We start from the raw sequence: 18,824 nt of genomic DNA on the forward strand, positions 1-18,824 counted from the left end.
TCAGGTACACACACAGGTACACAGGTCAGGTCAGGTACAAGTCATCTACTACATTGAGACAATGATTAAAACATTTGTTTTTCAACTTGGAGATTTCTCCAAGTTGGCATTATACTTTTATTTATCCATCCAACTCAAATCGGACGTGTATTTGTTGAAATCGGGCCATACAACAGGCGCCCAGAAACACATGCTTATCCACGTCAACAATATGGTCGTAACAGTTGGACCAACACCAGCTTTTACCTGTGAAAAACATGCGATAGCTCGTTATAGAGTTTTGTTCAGATTTATTATCCTCCTGCCCTTACCCCAATTATAACTTGACTTGGACTTGCCATAATTATATTGACATTTGTCTTGGGACTTGGAACAGTGAAAGTGTTAGTTTGGAGTCGGCACAATATGTTTTTCTCCTTTCATACATGTAGTCATCTTGCAAAATACCATTATTTCTAACCATATTGACTTTCAAACAATTCATTCGTTGTTTTTTGGTCGTTTCTTCCACTATATCCTTCAACGCTCATGCCCAATACCACGCCAAAACTTTCCTCACAATATGACTCATTCCTCCGCTATACCTAGGTAAATGCCTATAACAACATGACAGCCATATTCTCTCAAATACTCATTCCTTCTGCCTAATAGCCATTTTCTTCATCAAAAGTAAAATCCAAAGTAAAAATCAAAGTAATGTCTAAAGTAAAAGTAGCGGTCAAATACGCTTTTTCTATTAGTTTTGCTGTCACTTTAGCCTTGAAAAAACAAAAAACTATATAATTTGACCGTGACTTTTACTTTAGACATTACTTTGACTTTTATGTTTGATGAAGAAACTGGCCATCATCATCATCATCATGATGATGATGATCAACTGGCCGTAAATGACCAAAATTAAAAAAATAAATAAAAAATGTCTTACCATTTTCATTGTAGGTATTTTAGCAGCGCCCTGGATAACTAAATTGCCCGGAGTGCCAACAGGCAAACAAAAACAAAAAGAAGCTGAAATACCGGAGGCAATGTTATACCAAAGAGGGTGAATGTTTATTTCTTTGCCCTGTAAAAAACATTATTTTATTTTCTGAGGATGTAAAACTATAAACATAATACAAGTTTACAAAAGATCTTTCAAGTTGAAGACTAAATAGATTTTTAAACGGTTTTATTTAGCTCACCCTGTTTGTTTTATTTATTCTTGGGTCAAATTTAGTAATTCAAATTTAAGTACCTTCCTGTTATCAGATTGATCTCAAAGGACAATGCTATTCTTTGTATGGAAGTTGGGCTCAAGAGTTGCCCACAGTAACTGCATAGTGTATTATGTTCCATAGGCTTATAATAGGTCCCAGACCGAAATATTTCGAAATCTATCCCAGGAGTGCTGAGAAAAACTGGTTTGACTCTTATTCAATACTACGAAAAATATGCTTACGAACTCTTAACTATTCCACTTTTATTACCTTAATTGAAATGCATTATAATATTAATCGACAAATACGAGGTATTGAACGAGATTTTTTTTTACCGACTTCAAAAAATGGAGGAGTTTCTCAGTTCGTTTGTATTCTTTTTACGTAAGTACGTGCATAACTCCGTCGTTTACCAACCGATTTAAACAATCATTTTATTGTTTAAAAGGATTTACTTTCCAAATAGTTCCAGGGTCCAGGGTCTGGTGATAGAAACCTTAAAACATTATGGAACTCTCGGAAATTGTAAGCACATATCGAATAAAAACTTGTCAATCGGGTATATGTCTCCGACACCACAAAACTGTGGAGGTTAAGACCTGACCTGACGATGGAGACGACAGTGAGACGAGGGAACTCCTCAACGGTATCTATTTACTACCTCGTGTTTGAGCTTATTTTATTCGTCTTGATAAGATTTTTCCATTGCCATTATATAAGGATATTAATTGCATGACGCTACTCGAACTTAGGACTGATTGTGGTAGATAGAGACTGAAAAGCAAGAGAAACAACAATTACCTTTAAACGTCTATTTCTGTTTTTTTTTTTTTTTATCCTGTTAACAGTGAAACCACTATCTATCTGATATATATATCTCTATCTATCAAGAAAAGAGGTTGTTAGGTTTGTGGCTGCTTAAAATGGCTTGCTAACAATGGCTGGCTAACATTAGAACTGGTTTTTCTCGGGACCTCTGGGACCGATTTCAAAAATATTTGGATTCCGTCTTAAGAGTGAAGTAAAAAACCTATTTTAATCATTCCCACTACTGGGCAAATGGCTTGGGCTTCATAAACTGACTGTTCAAGTTGGACATTAGAACCGGGTTTTCTCGGGACCTCTGGGACCGATTTCAAAAATATTTGGATTCCGTCTTAAGAGTGAAGTAAAGAACCTATTCTAACCATTCCCACTACTGGGCAAATGGCTTGGGCTTTATAAAGTGACTGTTCAAGTTTAACATTTGAACCAGTTTTTCTCGGGACTTCTGGGACCGATTTCCAAAATATTTGGATTTCGTGATAACAGTGAAGTAAAGAACCTATTCTAACCATTCCCACTACTGGGCAAATGGCTTGGGCTTTATAAAGTGACTGTTCAAGTTTAACATTTGAACCGGTTTTTCTCGGGACCTCTGGGACCGATTTCAAAAATATTTGGATTCCGTCTTAAGAGTGAAGTAAAGAACCTATTCTAACCATTCCCACTACTGGGCAAATGGCTTGGACTTTATAAAGTGACTGATCAAGTTTAACATTTGAACCGGTTTTTCTCGGGACCTCTGGGACCGATTTCCAAAATATTTGGATTTCGTGACAACAGTGAAGTAAAGAACCTATTCTAACCATTCCCACTACTGGGCAAATGGCTTGGGCTTTATAAAGTGACTGTTCAAGTTTAACATTTGAACCGGTTTTTCTCGGGACCTCTGGGACCGATTTCCAAAATATTTGGATTTCGTGTTAACAGTGCAGCAAAGAACCTATTTCGACCACTTTCACTACTGGGCAAATGGCTCAGGCTTTGTTAAGTGACTATCTATGGAGAATATTTGAACCGGTTTTTCTCGGGACCTCTGGGACCGACTTCAAAAATATTTGGATTTCGTGTTCAGAGTGCACTATGGAACCTATTTTAACAATTTCCACTACTGGGCAAATGGCTTGGGCTTCATAAACTGACTGTTCAAGTTGGACATTAGAACCGGGTTTTCTCGGGACCTCTGGGACCGATTTCAAAAATATTTGGATTCCGTCTTAAGAGTGAAGTAAAGAACCTATTCTAACCATTCCCACTACTGGGCAAATGGCTTGGGCGTTATAAAGTGACTGTTCAAGTTTAACATTTGAACCGGTTTTTCTCGGGACCTCTGGGACCGATTTCAAAAATATTTGGATTCCGTCTTAAGAGTGAAGTAAAGAACCTATTCTAACCATTCCCACTACTGGGCAAATGGCTTGGACTTTATAAAGTGACTGATCAAGTTTAACATTTGAACCGGTTTTTCTCGGGACCTCTGGGACCGATTTCAAAAATATTTGGATTTCGTGTTAACAGTGCAGTAAAGAACGAATTTCCACCACTTTCACTACTGGGCAAAGGCTCAGGCTTTGTTAAGTGACTATCTATGGAGACCATTTGAACCGGTTTTTCTCGGGACCTCTGGGACCGATTTCAAAAATATTTGGATTTTGTGTTCAGAGTGCACTATGGAACCAGCTGAAACTACTCCCACTGCTGGGCAAACTTTGAGCCCACACCCTGGCATTGTCCTTTGGTACACACCTTCAATTCCGATGACAATACAATATAGTAATATGAATAACATTGTAAATCCAAGATGGCCGCCGGTACAAAATGGCGGATAACGTAGGTTTTATCAATCCCGTCAATGTGGGTATCAAATGAAAGTGCTCAACCAGTAGAATACAATGTACTATATAAAATTCAAATCCAAGATGGCGGCCTCTACAAAATGGCGGATAACTTAGGTTTTATCAATCCCATCAACATGGGTATCAAATGAAAGGTCTCAACAAGTAGAATACAATTTACTATGCAAAATTGAAATCTAAGATGGCCGCCGCTACCAAATGGCTGATAACAATTTTTAATAAACGGTTTTATTTAGCTCATCCCGTTTGTTTTATTCTTGGGTCAAATTTAGTAATTCAAATTTCACCCTCTTCCTGTCAACCGATTAATCTGAAATTTTGTATACACCTTTTATTCCGATGACAATACAATATAGAAATATCAATAACATTGTAAATCTAATATGGCCGCCGGCACAAAATGGCGGATTACATTTATTCGGATTATTTTTCCACAACCCCCTCAATATGGGTATCAAATGAAAGGGCTACACAAGTAGAATACTGTCAGCAACCCCAGCGGGGCCCAACAGGGCCAAGGCCTGCCTGGGCTGCGGGATTGTTCGAAAGAGTTACCGTGGCCCTGGTACATAAAAGGCCTACGACGAAACATAACTATTTTTAGTCAGTAAGAGTCTGGCACTCCCTTATCGCTGCTGACCCAGGGAGGGGTCCCTTGATGATTTTTGGCGTCGTTAAAAAAATGCCTTTTAAAAAAATTAGATTGTAATAAATTATCAGGTAAGAGACCGTGTAATAATGATGCACTAAATGAATTAGATAGAATGAGGAATATTCGGTAGGCATTTTCATTAAATACTAAAAACTAGAAAATAAAAAATCGGTAAAAAAACTTTTAAGTCAAACGGTTTTATCTTATGTGCACTGAAAACTAGAAAATAAAAAAATAGTTACTTACCTGTCAACCTACGTAGGTGGTCTTGGTCATATTAGACTAAAATAAAAACGTGGGGCCCCTCTGAAATCCTACCATGGCAAAGTATATCTTTATACTTTGGTAGATCATGAGCTCGGCGTTCGCTGGTGAAGCCGCTACGGCTGATTATTGATTGTCAAAATCTCCAGTTACGATTATAGTAAGTCGATGCAATCCACACCTATTATACCACTAGAAGAAAGTACTACAGCAACAGTTAATGGGCTCCACGTTTTTATTTTAGTCTAATATGACCAAGACCACCTACGTAGGTTGACAGGTAAGTAACTATTTTTTTATTTTCTAGTTTTTAGATATTAAAGACGTCGAAATCTGGCCTACTAGAACTTCGCTGCTAAGAAAAGTTATTTATTTTAACCGAGCGCTCAATTTTGATGTCCGAGCAAGCGAGGAATGCAAAAATGTAATCACTCATTTTGAATTAACATACCAATTGCATCACTATTGGCGTGACGATATTACATACACTGACATTTGACGCAAAGTTTGTTATAAAGACTGTAAATATGATTATCAGCAATATGATAAAGTAATTCGGAAAAATGTTGAGATGTCTGAGTGCATTTCCGATGTACCCATTCAGATCTGAATATTCCTTTTTAGCAGCTTCCGAGAGCGCAAATCCACCACCTGTAGGAAACATTTAATGACGTTACAATTAAGAAACAAAGTTTATAAACAAAACACATATAAGAGAAATATATAAAAGGATATAATACGTGCTTTCTTTAGAAACGCTTGTGTAAGTCAATGATTTAATTTTTAACGATAGTGCAGGTCCTGAATGGAGGTTTTTCAAAGACAAAGCTTCGCAAAATCATAAGTAACTCTCCCATGGTCCACGCATCTGTGCCAGTCAGTGTTATGAAGTGAAACTTTTTTTAAAGGTATAATATAAGTATGTACATACAATACTTGGCGACGCTGAATTCTAGGAGTGAAATATAAATCCACAAGTGTTTCAAAAGAAAGTAAATATTCTCTCTTTTATGTGCTTTTCAACTTATTAAGATAAATCATACCCAGGAGGAACATAAAACTGTATGGCATGTTTTTATTCATTACTGTCCAATCCAAAACTGACGGCACTGGCTTATTAGGCAGCTCGTCCTCTGTAAAAGTAACAATGTAGTCTAGTTATTTGTTTGAAACGTTTCTTTTTGTAACAAATTATTATAATATAGGTCACACCAGCAGCATCGCCCGCAAATTATCTGGAGCGAAAGGATAAAAAAATTGATAAAAAAACACGCTAGTCGTGTATTGTCATCAGAACTTGGAGCGTGTGCAAAATTTCATCCTAATCGAAGACCGGGAAGTGCGTCAAATTAAGATTCCAAGATTTTCTTACATACGTAGTTACAAGTAAAGCTAATATGTATACGCGTGTTAAAAAGTTCCTATAGCCATCTTCAATGTCAAAACAATAATTTCCGAGATAAGTGTGTTCAAGCAAACAAACACACAAACCAAGATAAACAACATCATTTTAAGTCAATTCAAAATTAATATTTTACACATCAATGAAGACATATTGGACTAATTGTATTAAGCATAAGAAAGTAAGTGTTTTGTTTGTTTGTTTGTTACAGCCTTTTTAACGTCCCACTGCTGGGCACAGGTCTCCTCTCACACGGAGAAGGATTGTTAAAGGGGTAATAATCAAAACTATTGGAGCAGTTTTAGAAGTTGACAAGTTTTAAAATTTTTTGACAGAAAATTACACACTTCCACTTAATTACAGCCATATTACAGCTATGTTTTGTATTTTACGAGAAGCGCGATACTGTAGCTAGTTAAGCAGGGGCTAGTTTGAAGTCTTGTAAAAAAACTTACCACTAACGTAGAAGTTGCGAAAAAAGTCCAAATTAGATGGCAATAAAAGCATTAAAAAGCAAACTAAGAACGCTGCGGCAGAGTCTTGAACACTGTTAAAAATAATCAAAAGTTACTTTTCATTCATTTAGATTCCTCGAGTATAATCATTTTCATTTTATTATAATTTCATACTTACAATTTATTGTTATTCAGACCGTAGTAATCAGAAATATAGTCTCCCCACCCGTAGAATATTTGTGGAGCACGTGAGAAAAACATTACAACTACACCACTGAATAATATTATTACCATCTGTAAGACATAAGAAGCATTAATTATTCAGAATTATTCAGAAACTTTAAACAATGTATATTGTTCTCTTCCATGATTCTTATTAATGAAATGCACTTTATATGTGTAGTGCCTTATGTAGGGAGGCCCAAGTATGTTAAATTTTGGCTCAATCTCAAAAGTAGAAAGCAAAGCGAGGGATATTAATATTATAACTATTCCCTATTATCTAATTATTATAAAAGGCTTACAATTTCCCAAAAGGTTATTTTCCCCATTTTTTTCAGTGTTTCTTCAACGGTATTCCTAGCAGCTTCCACTCCTGATTCGGGTATTTGCGTGCTCTGAGCGGCTTTCGTTTTAGGTCTGAAATGAGGACAATTACATACTGGCTAAAATGCTTCCTAAAATATGTAATCTAGTTGCTCTTTTTTTAAATCACTTAAAAGACATTTCATAGTTTTAGGGTTTATTGCTCGCGGGAAGGTCTAACGAGCGCATCCAGCCGTGCTCTCGCTGTGGCGGCGGTATATTGGGCTGACAAACTGTAGTCTCACTATAAGATAGTCATCGACACGAAGGCAGAAGAAGAGTCTATTTATTCGATACTAGCTGACCCGGCGAACTTCGTACCGCCTTTTCCTTATTTGATCACCGTTTAGACCTACCCTGGACTACGACAAACATTTTAAAACCAAAATCAGCGCAATCGGCCCAGCCGTTCTCAAGTTTTAGGCGATTATCACACTGCCCCGCATGATGCAGCGTAGTGCGTGGATGCGTTTTTTTCTGTTGCTTGTAAATATCTCCGTTTGTATGAAAAACACGCATAGTCTAACACACTGAAAATGCATCCACGCGCATACACGCGGAGAAACACGCACGGCGCGTAGGTGCGGGGCGAGACGCAAGGTATGGCACACTGAATCCCGCAGTGCCGCGCGTGATTTTGAATGGGCGTGACGTGTATATTTGAAAATGGAACTCGATGAGAGCCGCTATGCGTGAATTTACAAAACGCACATACGCGCGTGAGTGCGCAAAAAACCCGCACGATGATGCAGATCTGCACTCCCGCAGGAACGCGCGTAGGTGCGTCGACACGCAAGATGCAGCGTGATGCGGGGTAATCAGACTAACGAACAACAATTCATTTTTATTTATATAGATTAAATGCGTTTATTGAAATACGTTAATTAAAATGGCCCAAGTTTTTATATAATGTAGGCAATACAAAAGTACATTTTCAAAGTAACAGTTGATTTAAGTTTTTTTTTTGTTTTTAGATGTGCGGTGGGAGTAGTTTTTGTCCATTTTTTTGTAGACGTGTTGTAGGCAGATTATGGGAATGGACTACCTGAAAACATTTTGCAGAAGACAAGGAGATCAGATGAAATTCTTGTCATATCTAGGTTCTACCATGGTTCTACTTATCTATACAAGGAATGGTGTACAAACTTTCATACTTGCATTATAATGTTAGTATATGAATAGGACTGCCACCTATATACAAACGTGAAACTCTGTGCCTCATGAAGCTTTGCATGAGCTATTGGACTACAAGTTCAACTTTGCCACGCTAGATGGAGCTGCACGTCTAAGTCAGTGACTTGTTTTTATTTTAAGATAATTTACAGCTGCTATCTTTTAAGTTATCGTACCTTTTATATATTTTATAATCATATGGTAAAATATACATATATAATAAACGTATCTAAGTAGATACGAAGGTAAGAATAAATAGTAAAAATAAATATTTCAAGTCAAAATAAAATAAAAAAATGAGCTAATAATGACTCTTTTTCTTCACAGTAAACAGTTGTTTTAAGAAAGTTTGTGGCCTTTATCATTTAAATCAATTATACCTAATTAAACATATTATTACTATACCTTAAAAATCCCAGATACATGAATATCATGTAAAAGTAAAGTCCTGCTTCCAATACAAGCATATATGGAATGGAAAATGCGGAGAACTTTGGAAAAGACAAATACTCGGGTGCCGAGGGATATGCCCTGAAATAACGGTAGTATTCGATTATTATTTAAATCACCATTTTACTAGGCTGGAACAGTAGAATGTCTTACTAGTCCGGATATCGAAATAAATCATGGACTTTAATTGTACAAATACAAACACAATTAAAAAATATTATACAATTTACCTTTCGAAGAGTCCTTTGAATACTAAATTAGTTGCAGTGCCCACTAAAGTACCAATTCCTCCTGAAACACAAACACGTCACACATAGTAAGTATACTATAACACTATAATAAAAATGAGTTACTTATTACTATCATATTTAAAGTAATTCTAAAAACGTGCCTATCTAGCGACTCGCGCATGTACCAATGCAATATATCCAACCGCTTGCTCTTGTCACTTGCGCATGTTAACTTGCTCCAGCTACATGCACCGTGTGGACGCACCCTTAAATCAGTAACTTACCAATAGTTGCTGAAAAGGATGCAGCGCAAAAATAACAAGTAGTTATATCTGAGGCAACTTGTACACCATCGCTGTCCAATTCATAGACTTGTATAAGATTTTGCTGAAAAAAAAGAATAGTTATTTTTTTTTATGTACTTACTTCTTTTTCAAATTTCTATAACGTTTCTAAAATTGAAATAAAAAGTCAAATGGGTAATATTAGTTCTAAACCACCATAAATTCTTCGTCTTACGACACAACACAACTTGTACATGTTCTTAAAAACTAACTTTTTCGAAAACATCCAACAGAGCGAAAATAATGGGAACCATCATAGATGACGCTGCGGTATTAGTGATCCACATTGAAATGAACATTGTCGTGATTGACATCGCAAACAGCAGTCTGAAATAAACATTTAATTTTAATTGTAAATATTACCACGAGGTTTGGTCAGTAAGTCCACTACTCTGCATCCACCCAACGTATATGGTACTTCCCATAACGGGAGAAGTCCACCACCTCCCAAAAAGATTCTTTGAGATTAAGTAAAGCTCAAGGGCCAATATGATACTATCACGGTTTGGCACACTATTACAAATATACAATGAAAATAAGTAATCTTCCTGCCCTCTTCCCAAGTTATTTGATGTAAAAATAAAACATAACTATCAAATTATTAATATTTCTGGGGCCTTAAGCTTGTTTTAAATTCAAAATGAAATTTGAAAAATCTCGTGGCTTCATTTTACGGAGCCTTAAGACTCCAAACAGCCCTGTCAGTGGCGATATTTTGCAGTATATTGTAACTAATACTAAACCGAAGTAACACATTACAAATAAATGTGTAAACCTGTAGTGCGAATATCCGATGAGTCTGATAGTATGCAAGGCTAGTCTTTGATGTAGCCCTGACTGTTCCACAGCTTGTGCTAAGATCATACTTCCGCAGAACATCAGAACCGTGTCCTGAAAGTTAAGAAAAGCCTCATTTATTATTAAGCATTATTTATCAAGAATTCTGGTTAACCAAGAAGAAAGAATAACGCCAGTCTAACCAAGCGGTATTGGGAGGCCCGGGTAATTGGGTTGAGGAGGTCAGATAGACAGTCGCTCCTTGAAAAATACTGATACTCAGCTACATCCGGTTAAACTGAAAGCCGACCCCAACATAGTAGGAAAAAAGTCTCAGGAGATGATGATGAAAAAATTAACGATATTTTTAATCAATTATATCAGCAAAATTTTCATTTTTATTGAAAGTTTACATTTTGTTTCTTGTACTTACATTTATATAACACAGACAAGTGGTTCGTGTGTCCATAATACCGGTTAAAGGAAAGATAACGATAGGAAGAAAAGATGTAATTGTCAATGGTATGCATTCCGTAACCCAAAATACAGCCATCAAACATAGTGTATAACCAGCCCATTGATATTTCTGGAAAAAAATACATTATAGTAATTGAATGAAAACAAAGATCGGCTACCAACGGAGGGCCTTTGACGATCTGATTTCATTTGACGACCATTGATAATAAATACCTACTATCAATGCGTTAATTTATGAAGGCCATTATGTAAATTATTGTATGTTAGAAGTAGCCGTGCAGCAAAACCAGCATTTTGAAAATATGCTCTACTTTAGACAAAAAAATTACCCTAAGGTTAAGGTTTCTTAAGGGTGCGTCTACACGGTGTAGGTAGCTGGAGCAAGTTAACATACGCAAGTGACAAATGACAAGAGCACGCGAGTGGGTATTTTGCTTTAATACATAGGGGAGTCACTCTACCCACACGTTTTTAAAGTGCATGTAACCTGCGTATGTGCCTCAACACGCGCAAGCTACTTGCACCGTGTAGATGCACCCTTAACGAAAAAAGAGGCAAGCCTAGAGATTGATTGTGTAAGAGATTGTTATGCAGAAGTAATTTTGTTGTTACCTGTGGTGGAAACGGTAGCAGCATAAGAAGTAATATAATTGGAGTCAATAGACAGAGCAAACCGCGCCAGTAGACGGACAGAAACAGAGTCAGTTTTTTCCTCCTTGTAAGCTTTATATCATCTTCCCTGTATTAAATCAACATTAACAACATTTCATTAATCCGGTTAAGATATATACATATTGTAGGTATATATACATGTATTATATCATATCGAAGTTAAAAAAAACATACCTAGTTATAATGCTCTTACTCCCTGATTAATTAACAAAGAATGAAGTTAATACATGTTTAAAACGATGGACAATGTATGGATATGATTTGACAAAAGCTTTATTCGGGTATAGGAAAATTTTTCCCTGTCACGCGACTGAAACCGCGGAAAACAGATTTTATTTAATTTATTTAACTTCTCATTCCATCTTTTCTGCTATCTATCCTATACTATAAGCTAAAACCTGCATTAACTTTTCCTTAGTTTTAATTTATCAATAAATCTTGTAATTCTTGTAGAGTAGGTAGGTAATCTATATGCTTACGATTCAGCAGATAGTCTATCTTCTTGAGGCTCCGTTTGATCAGTAACTTCTTCTTCTGCCATATTAACACCGACACAAACAAATTCGTTTTACTATTATGACCAAATCTCTAAGCATCGAATATCGAGTAGGCCATGCAGTCACAGTAATGTGTAAAGTATGTTTTAGTTGCTTCACAACCATGGAGAACGAAATGACTGGAGATGTCATAACGCTGTATCTCTTAGGTAGCGAGCTAAACTGCGGGAGTTTGGGAGACGAGGAACGTTCCTAGCTCCGCCCGCCTTATTTCAAACTCGCCAATTTTTTTCAAAATAAAATCACCAATCAATGAAGACCAATCTTTAACTGATTGGTCGTGATTTGACAAATAACCCGAGCGCTTCGTTAGTTCTAGCAACTGATCATTTTGATCACGCTTATCATATTTTACTGTGACCTACAAGAGAGTGCCTGCTGACCCACCTTCCTTATGGTGTCTCCCCTACCTATCTTTCCTCCGTGATTACAACCCTGCGCTGTACTGTTACGCAGCGGTAAATAAAAAAAGTATTAATAATTCAATCATTTTTTTTTTATTTTTATTAATAAGTTATTTTTTATTATTTAGTGAATGATATTAAAATTAAAACTCTAGCTACACAGTCAAACAACTTTCAGGTGACAAAGTTTTTCAAAACCTGAATAAAATTGTATGTGACGTATAATTCTTTTTTTCAGTCTAGGGTCGACCAGGACTGTCACAGAAGAAAAAACTTTTAATTACAGCAATGTCATATTTTTATTGATAAACTAATAACTGTAGACTTGTACCTCTAGATGTCTACAAGTGTACAGGTAGCCTCGATCTATTTCTTTATCAAGTAGTCTACTAAGAAATAAACTTGAAGGTATCAAAGTCCGAAGCTTTCGTTTGTTTTATAAAAGTTATACAAAGAAAAGTAGCGATGCCGGCGGCGGCCGTGCCATATTGGAGGATCGTGGTTCGGTAGCCCGGCAACAGGCGAGTTGGCGCAGCGCTCACTTCAGTTGTCGAGTCGCCGGCCGAGCGCTAACACTTTTCCCGAACTCAGGTCCCGCTCGTACTTCGGGCAGCTCATACTACTCCCGGTTAATAAACGCGAAAACTAAAACTTCGAAAACATAGTGTGTGTTCATTTGTGCTACTAAAACAACAAATATAATGTTATAGGCGTGCTTTATTGATATACGTTTAGCATAATCACCGTGAAAGATGTCCGGAGTCATTAAATATTCATGATATCTCGTCAGTACTACGGATCTGGCAACGTTTCTCGGCTGTATCAACAGGTAAGTTTTAATTCTTTCAGATGTTTGGCTCAGTGTTTGAAAATTTGTTTTCTATTTCATTATTATGCTACTTTGTATATTTGTCTATTTAAATACGAAGTCAACTAAAGATTTCAAATTTTGTTGTATTGTAAGTAACTATATCACTATTATTATCTGAAAATCTCATAGGCGTTTGCTCACTTTATGATTCTCATAGGCGTTTGCTCACTTTATGGGTGATTCATAATAATCTGAAAAGTAAAGAAATACTTAGCTAAGTAATGAAGATAGGCAATTAGGATATTCTGTCATTATATACACTCCTTTTTTACTTAATTTAGTCCAGCTTATTTGATAACGAAGTTTATATCTAACTAACTTACACAAGCATATTCCTGAATATCTCCTTTATTTATTTTATTCAATAGTTACTTGGTTCGTGCAAAGATAAAGACATTCAGACATTTGCGTTTACAGTGTTAGTTAGTAAGATAGGTCAGAAAATATCTGCCTTGCACGGTTATCAAATTCTATGAAAAGAACTGAGGCATACTTATATGCTCGCTTCTTACACAGCACAGTTACCCACCTATCCTTCAGTTTGCATTTCGGACGAACAATATCTAGAGGTATATTCTTCTTTCATGCAAAAACTACCTACGTACCTACTTAAGCATTTTGATAGGAATTTCAGAATATTAAAAATTACTGTATTTTATAGATGCTAAAAACTTTTTATTTATTTATTTCGCATCGACATAGTACATACTTACAAATATTTCCTTAACTATAACTTAACTATATATCCTTACATACTACACAGTAAGTGGCCCTTGTGAACTCGCTCAGTGTACAGTTGATTAATAAGATATTGAAACCGAGATTTGAAATTAAACAAACAAACGCAAAGATCGTGGTAACATTTAAAATTCAGACCATCTCAAAGTTAAGATGCTATTCATTTGAGTGTTACCAAGTTTGTGTTCTGAAGTCCTTTTAAGGGAAGATCCAAAGTATTCATCATCTGCCTAGTCTTTTCCCAACTATATTGAATAAAATTGGTTCCCAGGCATTTAGACATTATTCTATTCAATGATTGCCTGACTTTAAACTCGTATTATTTTACTTTAAAACATAGCTTATCTTTGAACATCGCCTAAAGTAGCAAAACGGAGATTTATTTTATTGGTACTCAATTGGAACTAAGAAAAGTGTGCGTGCTTTAAGCGTAGGCTTCTCGGTTTCAGATTCGCGGCTGAGGGAACTCTTTCATTCAAACTAGAAAAAAATCCTTTTAATAAATTCCATGCTATGTGCTGCATTCTAATTCCTATAGAGAATAAAAATATTCAAGTGACACTAAAAGCTATGTTCCTTCACAATTGACAAATGGATTAGTCAGCGATAACGTTATCAAAGTTGTGCTTCTCGCATATTGGATGACTCCTATCTGATCCTATTGATTGTACTAACAGATTTTTATCGTATCAGTTATTGTTATGACATTTAGGACTTTTATTTATTCAGTGTTATTGACAGCTACATACTTAGCTATTTTAATTCCGTTCAATTTACAACTTTCTTCGTTTTTGAAGCACTGTTGCCTATTAGTAATCTAGTTACTGCTTGTAACCTTAAGGCTCCGAAACTACACCGACTGAATAAAAAAAAATACTTTGGGAAGCTACGCTAGGTATTTCCCGGTAACATAGGTTATATTTTATCCAGGCACGAAAAGTAGTTCCCACGGGAGACTCGTGAAACCTCTGAAAACAGCTCGTTATATATAAAATACACTCTCTCCTGAAACACAGGACTACTGTATATTAGACCCTGATGATGTAGATGTAAAAACCCTTACCACGTGTCATATTATTAATTTTTGTCCGTTCCGTAGTCGGTAGAATAAGATAAGTGCCTAATACCTATTATTTCTTAACGAGATAACAGATAGAATAATTGGCGTTAAATACTTGTCTGGCTGAACCGCATCTAATAGTACTATCGTTGCACTAGTTAAAATGTCAGGTTGGTAAATACTGTGACTAATGTTGAGATACGCTATCACACATCGCTTCGTATGCGTTCCTTTGGCTCGCGTCCATGTGTCTTCGAGATGTAAAGTATAATGGACGATAGAACACATAGTGCGTACGATTCTATTAAACGTTGGCGAATAATTTGACAGTTTAATACCTCTCAATGTGAAAAAATCTTATAAACACTATAATGTGATAATTGGGAAGGAGATTGTTGTTTTGATTATTTTTTTGCTACAGACTGAGTATTTATTATATTTGGACTTTTTAATGTCCGATATGTATCAGAGTTCACATTTAGATACATTTTTTTACGAAAAGTAAATATCGCTTTTGTGTGTAATAATAATAATAGCGACGAATATAACTCCGATATCATTATAAATGAAGGTTCGTATACCCGTTTCCCCGGAGATAGTTTAGCAATGTAATTTAATACTCCAACCAACTTCATTAGCTAGCCCATCAACGTTAGCCCACCGATGTATACTAGGCCTAAACTTAATTCTGAGCCCGGTTATGTAATCTCTGGAAGCTTCGTCCTGTTTCCTTGAGCTGATCGGGTTTATAGTGCATTAAGTATAGGTAAGGTCTGAAATCACCAACCCGCATTGAGCAAGCGTGGTGATTAAAGCTCAATCCTTCTACGTGGCCTGTGCCCAGCAGTGTGACGATAAAAAGGCTGTTATTAAGGTATAAGGACTAACACAGGTAGACATTCATATTTGTTTAGTACTTACCTATGGAATTTTCGAACAAAAACTAAAATCATCGTAATATGTTTTTCTTAAAATTGCAAATGTACAATAGATACGGACACATAATAACATATAGGTACATCAGACAAATCGAAATCAAGATCTTAGTATACTCGAAACAGAGTGCTTAGAATGGAATAATAAAATTCAATGTATTTTTTTATTATTTTTTCTTGACCAAAGTTAGGCACCGATCGGTGCTGAAATAAGAATAACTTGTGCTGAAACCATTGGCGCTAGAAAGGAAATCCTTCGTTGTATTATTTCACTTTAAGTGCATATTAATAACGCTGACAAACAAACACTACCCCCTAACCACATGCAAATACAGGGTGTGTCGTTCACAATCACATTAAATCCTATCGCATATACTTTATGATATTCTATGGCGAATTGTAAAAAAAATAACCTAATCCATTCAGTGGTTTAACCACAGGAGTTACTTTTAGTTTTTATAATTTACAACACCATGTGTAAAGCAAAGATAAAGTTAGGACTATTGAATGATTTGATCAGTTGACAGCTGTCAGTTTTCAATGGAGAATTTCAGTTGTTTGTGATGACTGACTTTTAAATGGTGTTCTAATTTTCGCACATTTTTATTCTATTTACTTTGTTTGAAAAATTCATTTTTTTATTTTCACGTATTTTTCTTTTTTGTTTGTGTTAATCGACATATATTAACCAGTATATTAACGCATTTCATTTAATGTGATTATGGACGACACACCCGATATATGTACTATAGTTAAGCCTTATACATAAGTACACATCTATAAGTCGGCAAACATTAAGCGGCGTCTGTAATGGCGGTGTCGCCGGACTTCCTGACGCCCAAAGGCAAAGGCGATTAATAAAATCCTTTGCAAGCACCATCGACTACAGAATATTCACTGAGCTGCTATGTCACTGTTCTATTTTCGACTTAATACTTAGTTTTTAATATCAGAGTCAAATCATTTATTTCATTTAGGACTTAACAAGCACTTATGAACGTCAAAAATGTAGATAGAATGGATTTTAGTTGTCCATTCCAAAAGTAGGTAGCTTCCTAGTTTCATCGCTTTTCATCTATTGTATTGATGATTAATATCTTACTTTAAAATATTTGATATCTGACAGATACTTAAATTGACTTCGTAGGTACCTTATTTAAAAAGCTGTAGTTAGTCGAAGGTTTTCGAAAGCATTTTTGAATATATGGTTGGAAATAATCAAAGGGTTGGACACATTGGTATCCCATTATTTCCATCATTTATATGAATTGTTTCGTTTCACAAAGTTTTGTTTTATAATTTAAAATAAATTATTAAAATTCCTTGAATTGGAGGCATGTGACTTTTGTGATCTTTCAGCCAAAAACATCTACGCTTTTATTTATATTTTTGTTACATAAGAGTTATTTTTGTTAATTTATTTGTATTTAGTTAAAAATACTTCGTTTCCGAAACCATTCAGTATATTTCAGACTGGTTAAAAACTCCACTAATATACTTTTGTTAGTCTTAACCTATATTTGTAGTTACATAAATGTAACAGTAATTAATAGTATCTCAGCAAATAGTGGACAACAAAGTAAATCAAAATATCAACAATAATATACGTTGCAATAGAAATACATAATCTGTGAAAATTTCAATTGTCGATCAATATTCATGAGATACAGCCTGTTCACAGAGAATCGTGCAGACGGACAGCGAAGCCTAAATAATAGTGTCCCTTTTGAATATGAAACGCTCAAAATGATTCGGCAAAAACCTATCGATTCCATTTCCACAATTTAAAGACAGTTCAGTCTAGCAAAATGATTATACTCTAGTTTTGGGAGAGTCATTAAAATGGCATCTTCGTACCTAGAACTTGGTACCTACAACGCTGACAACTCATTGACGTCACTTTTGACTACAAAAGACGTAACCAGCCAAGTTTTCCATAGATATGCCTGGACGAAGTTTTAGACAGCTAGACTGGTTTGCTTGCGTTATGACGTCACAATTTTTTCTTTTATTTTATGGCTTTTAAAAGCTCTTTTGTATTATTTGTTAAAGCTTATATATTTTAGTTAGGCTATTGTTTATCTAACTCAATAGTGGTATGAAACTCAGGTTTCAAAACTGAAGTGCTACCGTGGCATGAAACGCGTACAAAGGTTTCAACGAAGAAAAAAAGCTCCTGGAATTGTCTTTATTTATTTATTCAGGCAAACCAACAATATATTTTCAAAACAAGTATAGTTGCTTAGTTTCATACGTATGTGTTTACAGTGCAAATATGTCACTTACAGGTATGCACAACATTTACTATCTATTTGTCATATATTTGTCTTGATAATAAGGCTTCTGTTGCACTCTGCTATTTTGCTGCAGACAATTCTAGCATAGGCACATTTTCTAATAAAAAAAAGCTTTAAGGATTATAGAGGATTCGTCGACTTCCATTGTAACAGTCCGCAGCAGCTGAGTACCTGTGTTTTACATAGAGTGACTGCCTATCTGATTTCCTCAACCCAGTTAACCGGACCTTCGGTTATCCCTTGGTAAGACTGGTTGTCAGACTTTTGACTACCCGAAACAACTGCCAACAATTTTTAAATGCCAGTTGGCACCCACCCGTTTCCCGTACCTCCCGAAACACGGTAGTACTCGTCATGACTCATCCGCGGATAGAACGCGCCCAGCGTTGCTTTACCTTATGATCGATCGAATCGCACTTCTTTGTCTTGGCCCTTGGCTCTTATTCACCATCCTCAAAGTAACGTCAGCAAACCCCAGCGGGGCCCAGCAGAGCCAAGGCCTGCCGGGGCTGCGGGATTGTTCGAAAGAGTTACCGCGGCTCTGGTACATAAAAGGCCTAAGAAACACGATGGGTTTTTAGTCAGTAAGAGTCTGACACTTCCTCAC

General features: G+C 36.0%; 2 protein-coding genes across 2 annotated transcripts in view; one reads left to right on the plus strand and one right to left on the minus strand.

Moving 5' to 3' along the window:
* Positions 1 to 117: 117 nt before the first annotated feature.
* On the minus strand, positions 118 to 11,896 carry LOC124633101 (protein I'm not dead yet-like). Its single transcript, XM_047168196.1, has 15 exons — positions 11,835 to 11,896; positions 11,296 to 11,422; positions 10,640 to 10,792; positions 10,205 to 10,320; positions 9,642 to 9,756; positions 9,370 to 9,472; positions 9,086 to 9,146; positions 8,811 to 8,936; positions 7,172 to 7,286; positions 6,826 to 6,941; positions 6,651 to 6,739; positions 5,834 to 5,923; positions 5,242 to 5,441; positions 926 to 1,063; positions 118 to 246 (listed from the first exon to the last, which is right to left on the minus strand). Exons 1-15 carry the CDS (start codon positions 11,894 to 11,896, stop codon positions 118 to 120), a joined length of 1,740 nt encoding a protein of 579 aa, XP_047024152.1.
* A 920-nt stretch (positions 11,897 to 12,816) lies between these two features.
* LOC124633330 overlaps positions 12,817 to 18,824 on the plus strand; it is a 31,648-nt gene continuing 25,640 nt past the window's right edge. The window contains exon 1 of the mRNA XM_047168519.1: positions 12,817 to 13,145. The gene's annotated coding sequence lies outside the window, so the exon portion shown is untranslated. The remainder of the gene's footprint in view (positions 13,146 to 18,824) is intronic.

Source organism: Helicoverpa zea, chromosome 9, assembly GCF_022581195.2.
Source record: "Helicoverpa zea isolate HzStark_Cry1AcR chromosome 9, ilHelZeax1.1, whole genome shotgun sequence".
NCBI classification, from domain to species: domain Eukaryota; kingdom Metazoa; phylum Arthropoda; class Insecta; order Lepidoptera; family Noctuidae; genus Helicoverpa; species Helicoverpa zea.